Here is a 9,431-nt window from a genome sequence, read left to right as displayed (position 1 = left end):
GCTATTGACAAGTTTGGATTACTTAATGAAAAAATAAGCTCTTACAGGTAATGTGAAAAACGAATCTGTTCTAAAACCAAAACTTTACACTCCCACGGACTGCAGAAATGACCTACTGTGCCTCAAGGGTTGAAGATGGTGGGTAGGAGTAGAACTGTGTACTCACTTTCATTTCACAGGCAAGATCGTGCATATCAGAACACTGATTCACTGTAATACAATCATAACATTTCAAGTACATTATAGAATTTTCATCAATTAGATTTTGAAAATTTCAAGTAGAAAAAAGTAATTCCAAAATCTGATGTTCAAATCAATATTCAAAAAGTTCAGTCCCCATTCAGAAACAGATAAACAGTATATTTATTAAATGAGTTAAGACAAATAAACTTTACAAATAGACAAATAATAAAAGGCTCAGTGGCTAAAATAGATGGTAAGCATCATTGAAAGAAATCAACACCGTCACGGTATCTCAGTTGGCTTACAGGTGTAAAAAGAAATTTTCAAAGAGCAATTTCACAGAAATGAAGCCAGTTTTTTTTCTTATAAACAAATCACCATTTCTTGGTTCAAAACTGACATCTGTTATGAAAATTACCATATCACATATTTGTAAGATGACAAGGAGTAACTCATCTTCAAAGTGCAAGTAAGTCTATTTACAACCACAAAAAAGGCAATGATGAGGAGAAAAGGATTTTTAAAAAATATACAAAGATTAAAAACATTTGGGATGCAAAATTAAACAATTTTTTGGTTAGAGGATAAAAGAGAAAAGTGATTGAATTACAGATTTCAGCTATACATACTATATAATGGGATCCAAGATCTTTTAACAGCTTGCTTGCATTTTTTTCTACTTACATAATGCTCTGGAAATTTCTGGTAGAAATTACAGTGTCTCAAAGAGAAATACACACTAAGCATGTCTTGCTACTACTTCATGGATGTCATAAGACCCGTTTATGGATTAGAGTTGGTGTAAAAAGCCATTGCCTTGAGTTGAAAAATGAATACTGTAAAAGCTCAATACAAATCCTCCAAAGCACATGCACTTCTAAATCTTTTGGTAATTACATTCATATTTAAGCATAACCAAAAAAAAAAAAAAAAAACTGAAAACATTTCCCTTTTCTCTATTCCCTATGCCTTGCAGGCTCTCCAGTTGATAGGGTCAATTTTTAGAGTTGAAAGGGTTCTTCAAGATAGAGTCTAGTCCACCACCCTCATTTAGGGTAAATGATTTTCCCAAGATCATGCAGCACATTAATGGCAAAACCAAGACTAGAAACCAGGTCTTGACTCCTAGTCTAATATGCTTCCCAGCATATCATGCTATCTCTTTTTACAGTATGATTTGCTATAAATACCTGATGAAGAAATATACAATTACAAATGCTGACAGAGCCAATGTGTTTCTAAGACTTGCAGAGGATTACTGCAAAGATTTGATGGAGAGAAAAAGATTTCCCCCACCTACCAAAAATATCAAGCACCATCAACTAAATGTTTCTCTGCTGAGTCAGCACTCTCAGATGTCATAGTAATCCTCATAAACTTTATGTCAGTTTGAGGATTGTGTATCTGGTGAAATCTGGGCCCTAACACAATGCTAGTTTCTAAAGGGTAAAGACAGGCAAAAAAGGGAAGGTAGACAAAGGAAAGATAAAGAGAGCTAAAGAATCCAATTGGCTGAGAGACAGGCATTCCAGCATATGGTTATTACATCTAAATATATACTTTTAGAACCTTTTCCACCTTTTCATATAATGTCATTTTACCTAATCTGTTATTTGGCCACTTCAGAATTAAAATAAGTGTATCAGAGATAATGGTGGTCATTATTATTTTTTTTAAACTGTGAGAGCATTTTAGATAAACTAAATTCTATGAGGAATATGTCAAATGGTGAAATTGTAATAATTTTTTTAACCTATTACATTGCCACCAAGGAATCAAAGTGATATTTCATGGGGCTGTTACCATCTTGAAATTCATTCCAATTGTAGTTAAAGAGAGAAGACTGATGCACTATATATGCAGAATTGAGTAAAGAAGCTGAAATGTCTTTTAAGAAAACATTGCCATGAATTTATTTTATAAAAGGGCATATTTATTTATGTTTACAAACAAGTTTCAAAAACAAAAGGAAAACATGTATGCTTCTACTTATTAACCTTTTTCAAAATGCCAACAGCCCTCATGCTGTAGGAAGGTCTCTAAGGATTTATTAGAAAAATCAATACAGTTCACTCACAGTTCACCAAGACATCACTGAACTAACATGTTTAGACAAAAACAAAAAGGACTAAGGTTCTCTTGTAGTTTGATAGTTTGATTTAATTTGATTTGCCTGAAATAACAAAAGCATTTCAAGCATCTTTCATTATGTAGTTGATGTCCTGCATTAAACAATCTACTAAATTCTGAACAAAAGGTTATTAGCAAGTTTTCAAAAATTTTAAAAATTAAACAGTTGTTTCAAAACCATTAAGTAGTAAATGTATTTAAGAAACTAATTAGGACAGATGCCATAACTGCATTAGAACACCACTGCTCATGTTTTTTTGTTTCGTTTTGTTTTTTTTTTTTTTTTAAACAAAGCATTAGTGTTATCTATTTGGCTATTAGTATTAGCAATTTATCTACAATATTTAACAAGGTAAATTGTAGGCAAAAATTTAGTACAGTTTCAATAGAAACACCCCTTTTTTTTTCCTGAAAATACAGCAGTATTTGAAGGACTAATTTTTCTCTGCATCAGTTATAAGGAAGCTTCCCATCTATGAACAGGAACAAAAAAAGTATCTACAAACCTTGTAAACAGATCTGTATCATTTATAAACATAAATAATCCAAATTATTAACAGCCAACAGCAGAAATTAAAGTATCAATTCAATGATCCAGGGCTCTTTGTCTCGCCCAACTTTACTCCTCCCTCTCTCCCATCAAGGACTGAGATAAACTAAAGCTCTGCTAATACACTGTTCAGGACCATTCTTGGGTACTACTGATGACCCACGGGTCACTTATGCTGAGTTACTGTTTATCTGTCAGTTCATTTCTCCCACCCCCCAAAAAGCACCCTCAGTCTGGCAGACAGCTTTCCTTTTTTTTTTAAAAAAATAAATCTACATTCGTACAAGTGTGTCTTCTGTTGAAGTCCAAAGACAAGAATACTATCTTGTCCGTCACAATATGTGAAAAGACCCAGTTTCAATTTGTTTCTTTACAATGCAGCTAGTGTGTTAACATTCAGCTTACAATCAGAGTGATGTTTCCAAACTATGTAGTGGGCTTCCTGGGGATGAAGAGGTAGCAGACTTGTTCATTTCTATTGTAAGGTGAATTCCACTGTCAACAGCATTGTTATTTTTGTTGGGAGAGGGTGGAGGACTGGAGTTACGTTTTGTAGGAGCATCATCTTCAGCATCAGTGTCATCAATAAGGGGGATATGAGGCTCTGAATCTTCTATCCTAAACTCAGGATGTGTCATAAAGTTGTGAATAGAACTTCTTGATTCCGGTTTTTCTAACCCTTCATATAAAGAACTACGAAATGCATTCACCACTCGAATCTGTAAATATCAGAAAACACAGAAAGGTATCAGTACACTATTAACTTAACTTAAAAATGGTTCATTTATGAGTTTGAATCCACAAACAGCTAGGTATGAGTGAATCATATTTGCATGTAATGCAGTGGAACTTGCAATACACTGTAAAAAAATGAATATTTTAGTAGGACACTACAGAACAACAAAACCACATACTCTAAGAATTAAGAGGTATAGAATTCAAAGTAATACTAAGAAAATTTCATTGTCACTGGCTAAAAATTTAATAGCCATTTTATAGGATTTTTTCCCTAAGAGAACAAAATCAAACAAAAAACAAACAAAACAAAAACTTAACCATACACAAGCTTAGCTGATTTTTTTTTCAATTAAAAAGAACGTATTTTTGAAAACAATTCAAATAAGTTAAACAAAGTCAAGCACAAAGGGTTACTTTTCATCATGCTAGGAATCAGGGTATCACCGACTATGAAAAAGCCAAGCAAACATATGCCGAATGCCACAATGAACTCACATCTACCCCACTATTCCCTTAATTAAAAATAAAAATAAAGACAAAACCCAAATATCTATAAAATGCCATTAAACAGCTATAAATGTTTGAGTATATGCCATTTATCTATAAAGTGTTAGTGTTTTTCTTTATAGCAGATTAAAATTTAAATCAATTACTATAGTTCTCTGTAAAGAAGAGATTAAAAACAAAAACAAAACCAAAATTCTTTGGGATTCTTCTGTGAAAAATTTCCCAAGAGGAAGACAGAAAGTTTGAAAGTTTTCCAGTATTTTTTCACCCCTAAACAAAATCCCAACAATTCATCTTCCTTCTCAGAAGTCTGCTGTATAAACCAAAGAGGTTAATGGGCAGTCAGACTCAAAAACATTACAGCACACTCTGATGTTAGGTTGTCATTAACCCAGTGCCATTCAGATTAAAAAAAAAAAAAAAAAAAAGGACAAAAATCCAAGCAGTTGAGCACTTACTATGTATCAATTCAAATACAGTGTTTGCTTTGATTCTAATAAAGCCTGTTTAATAATGAAGATATTATTTACTCATAATGTTAAGAGAAATAACTGACACTTTGACATTCTAAGAAAAAGATTATGTCACCAAAATCATCTCATAACACAGTAATGAATAAATTAATAAATTTCTTTAAATGAACATTTTGAATATATTTTTGAAAAATGTAATATAGAGCTTAGGGCCATGTGCCCAACTTCTGATTATAACCTCATCTCTTCTCAGTCTTCCCTGATTTACCAAGTCCTGTTTGTAAGCTGCTTTAGTTCATACTCATTTAGCCCTTTACACAGAGTCTGCATAGCCAAGAGAAAGACGGAGGTGAATGTCTGGGTGTGAAGTCGGCTCTGCTACTTATTATCTGAGGAACCCTGGTCAAACAGGTTTCTTCAACTATAAAATGGAAAATAATAAAGGCCTTATGGGGTTGTTATAGGAGATTAAATTAGTATACTACAGACTTAGAACAGTGTTAGCTCACGAGTATCAATGCCAGGGCTTCTCAAATTTTAATGTGCACATAAATTAGCCTGTGATGTTAAAATGCAGATTCTGATTCAGCAGGTGCCTGAGATCCTGCATTTCTAACAACCTCTGAGGTGATGCTGATGCTGCTAGTCCACAATCCACACCTGGAGCAGCGAGCATCTATTCTATATTGTCTTGCAACCTTATCATATGCTTCTATTCGTGTGCAAATATACTTTAGTTCCTTAATTTGACTGAAGAACAGCAGCAAGTAATCTTCAATTTCTTTCATTGCTCTTGTTCCCTTTTCCCTTTACTAAGATGTAAAGTGCTTTATATCTGGAACATAAACAATGCTAGCACTATGTGTACCATTATAATAATTCCTTCTGTTTTATTGTGAAATCTTACAATTCACATTTTATATGTGTGACATTTAGCAAGTATCCTGTCATAATAATAAAGTTCAAAGAGCAAAAAGAAAACTTTCTAAAAAAAAAAAAATCAGTTGGTGTCAGTAGCCAGTAGGCACAGAGGAGAATGCAAATTGGAGATCAGCTGGCAAACCTGATGGGTGATGAGAGCTGTTCCAGATGACCCTGAAACTGTTGCTTATTTGACAAGGTTGTTGGTACTGTTGCTAATGAAAATAGAGAAACAGTTAAGTGATCTCTGTGTGTTTTCTTTTTCTTTTCTTTTTCAAAGCAATCTGGGTATAGAAGGGAGCAATAAAGGGAGAAATAAATATATTAGAAAATATATAGAGCTCAGAAGTTAAAGATTTGAAGAGGGGCAGAGTGTAAAGACTGAACAAGTGAGGGCAACAAGTGTATGTGTGCACACAATTACACACACACACACACACACACACACACACACACACACACACACACACACACACACACACACACACACACGCTGTGGCAGGCAAAACCGGACTGAATGCCTTCTTACCAAAACTTCAATTTTGGTGTAAGGTTTCTTTTTTCTACCTGAAAGAATTTATTGAAATAACATGAGAGACATTTTATTCTAACCACTGTATAAATATTGAACTAAAAACTCAGAGGATGGGTGGCTGACTTGTCAAGTAACTCTTAATTAGTACTAAAGAGTCTTAGAACCCAAGTTTCTGGGCTCCTCATTCCAGGTTCCTGGGAAGTCAATAAAAGAACATATGGGCATTTACTTTATCACTAAATTCACTAGAATAAAACATTTCCTAAGATTAAGGTTAATGCTTCCTTACTCTCCCTCCTCTACATAAGCCACATGACTGCGGTTATAGTTTCACAGCATATTAAAAGAATAGCTCAGCAATGATCCAAAGCAATTTTCAGGGAACAGCTCTCACATGAGACACATACAATAAAATCTAGATTAACCAGAAATCACTGAACCAGATATGTTTTACTTTCTACTTATAAAGAACATAAGAAAGCACTCATGATCCAGGGCATGACACTGAGCTAGTTTGCACTTGCTCTGATCTTTATTACTTTCCACATGTTCAATTCTCACAGTACAGGAGCAATTCTCAGGAAAATAATAATTATGAGCATAATACTTTAGGTCGGTAGGAAACTATATTAATACCGTGAAGAATTCAGTTTAAAAAGAAACATAAATAACTCTAATTACCCATTCTTGAAATCTAAGCCTTGCTATTTATTCAGTTTTTAATTCAATTGCTACTTATTGAGACTTACTATACACAACATAACTATACCTCCTGAAATTATCAGAAATAGGAAAAATAGCAGCACAATTCACAATTGCAAAGATGTGGAAACAACCCAAATGCCCATCAATTCACGAATGGATTAGTAAACTGTGGTATATGTATACCATGGAGTATTACTCACAGCTATAAGAAATAATGGTGATACAACATCTCTTTGGTTCTCCTGGAGAGAGTGGGAACCCATTGTATTAAGTGAAGTATCCCAAGAATGGAAAAATAAGCATCACATGTACTCACCAGAAAATTGGTTTCCCTGATCATCACCTAAATGCACATTGGGGAATGATACCAACCGGATATCAGACTGAGGCGGGGGTGGGGGGGGGTGGGGAGAGGGGATGGGTGTATGCCTACATGATGAATGCGTTGCGCACCTTCTCGGGAATGGTCATGGTTGAAGGTGCTGACTTGGGGAGGTGGGGGGGTGGGGGGAGGGGATGAAGGTATGACTACATGGTGAGTGCCAGGTGCACTGTCTGGGGAATGGACACACTTGAGGCTCTGACTTAGGGGGATGGGTGGGACATGGGCAATATATATAACCTGAGCTTTTGCACTCCCATAATAAGCTGAATTAAAAAAAAAATTCAATAATTTTGATATCAAAATTTTTTGGAAAATTAAATTATTCAACAGAGGGGAAAAAACAGACAAATACAGTGCATGAAGCATATAAGGTAAATAAAAAGTCTAAGATATAGATTATAATAACCAAGAAATAAATTTAAGAAACTGAAAATGATTATCAAGGTAAGCAATACATTAAATTTAAGTAACAAATCAAAACAAAATCATGTACCCCGCAAAACCACTCACTTTTCTAAATACCATCCTAACTTTTAATAGTAGAAAAGAATAATACAAGGAGATAGCTCTAAAATACCAGACTATCTAATCACTAGCTGACATATCGTATTTTCTACAATAGATTGCCCATTTCTGATATTTGTATTCAACATTACTTCTACTATATGCACTAACTTAAAAAGAAATGCAATGGTAAAGTAAAAGACATGTCGCAACAAGAAAACTCTAGGCTAGTTTCCAAAGTTGGGTATTTGTATATTGAATTTTCTCAAGGGTAGACACACCTGTGTAATGTCTTTATTTATTTATTTATTTTTATTTATTTATTTTTTTTGAGACAGAGTCTTGCTTTGTTGCCCAGGCTAGAGTGAGTGCCATGGCGTCAGCCTAGCTCACAGCAACCTCAAACTCCTGGGCTTAAGCAATCCTACTGCCTCAGCCTCCCAAGTAGCTGGGACTACAGGCATGCGCCACCATGCCCGGCTAATTTTTCTATATATATATTTTTAGTTGGCTAGATAATTTCTTTCTATTTTTAGTAGAGACGGGGTCTCACTCTTGCTCAGGCTAGTCTTGAACTCCTGACCTCGAGCAATCCGCCCGCCTCGGCCTCCCAGAGTGCTAGGATTACAGGCGTGAGTCACCGCGCCCGGCCTCTGTGTAATGTCTTAATTGTCTCGAACAGGGGTTGGCAAACTTCTTCTGTAAAGGGCCAGCTAGTAAATACTTAAGGTTTTATAAGCCATACTGTCTCTATCATAACTACTCAATTTTGCCCTTGTAGTACAAAATTGCCATAGGTAAATACTTTATAAATGGGCATGGCTGCATTCCAATAAAAATTTATTTCCAAAAATAGGCAACAAACCAGATTTCGCCCATAGGGTAGTTTGCTGACCCTTCACCTAGAAGATCAAATTTTCTCTCAACTTTTCATTTCCAGGAAGACTTAGCTATTTATTTGGCAAAAAATATATTAATGGTGAAGACTAATATTAGAAAGATATACTTTATAAACAAAAACTACAAAATGTTTTCTCCAGAGACCTTTAAGAGTAAAGATCTGACTAATAAATGAGGGGAAAAAGATCTCTCCAGAGATGTTCCAAGTCTAGCATATGACAAAGTTGAAATGGATTATTATTCCTTCTACTTGGCAAAGCAAAGACTCCAAATAAAGGTCAAAAGAAATCTGACATCCACAGATATTTCTAAGACTATTCTATATTAAGGCAAGAAACACAGTGAGAAAATGAAATCTTTCATTAAACGTAGGAACACTATTAATTAACTCTATAAATTGGCTGATGCTGATTAGTGTCTACGACAATGCTCCACCAGCAAGGTTGAAAGATATTTATGGTAACAGCAATATAATTACTGCAACTGTTAGTGTAAAATGATAACCTCATAACAAGGTATGATTCAGCCCCTGGATACCTCCTCACGTTCCGAGAACACGGGACATAGAATAAAGAAGTAAACATCTCAAACCTGATGAACCAACAAACCCTCCTCTGCCATTCTCTGAAGTGTATCCCTACTTCCCTGAAGTCTAACACTATTCCCCTGGCCACACGGGCCCAGCAACTCAGAGGTTTCATATATAGTTGTGCATCAGAAAAGAGTATGAGGTGAATGTGCGGGGGTGTGTGTGTGTGTGTGTACGTCTTAAAATGGTTTATGACTGAATTGATATTTAACGTAGTAAATATAGTATACTTAAGGAAGTGACACCCCTCTAAATGACAAAATAATTATTTAAAATATTGTTGAAATAAAAATGAATAGAACACACTCCAC

At 34.9% G+C, this 9,431-nt stretch overlaps 1 protein-coding gene across 3 annotated transcripts in view; it reads right to left on the bottom strand.

Annotated features, from left to right (window-relative positions):
- Nucleotides 1-339: 339 nt before the first annotated feature.
- Nucleotides 340-9,431, bottom strand: part of ATP2B1 (ATPase plasma membrane Ca2+ transporting 1) — a 115,944-nt gene continuing 106,852 nt past the window's right edge. For all 3 annotated transcript variants that reach the window (XM_045553266.1, XM_045553268.1, XM_045553267.1), the window contains one exon: nucleotides 340-3,582. In XM_045553266.1, coding sequence (XP_045409222.1) covers nucleotides 3,271-3,582 — 312 coding nt within the window. In that variant the 3' untranslated portion in view covers nucleotides 340-3,270. The remainder of the gene's footprint in view (nucleotides 3,583-9,431) is intronic.

This window comes from Lemur catta, chromosome 6, assembly GCF_020740605.2.
Source record: "Lemur catta isolate mLemCat1 chromosome 6, mLemCat1.pri, whole genome shotgun sequence".
NCBI classification, from domain to species: domain Eukaryota; kingdom Metazoa; phylum Chordata; class Mammalia; order Primates; family Lemuridae; genus Lemur; species Lemur catta.
Note: the sequence above shows the minus strand (reverse complement) of the source record. Positions and strands in the feature narration are given on the sequence as shown.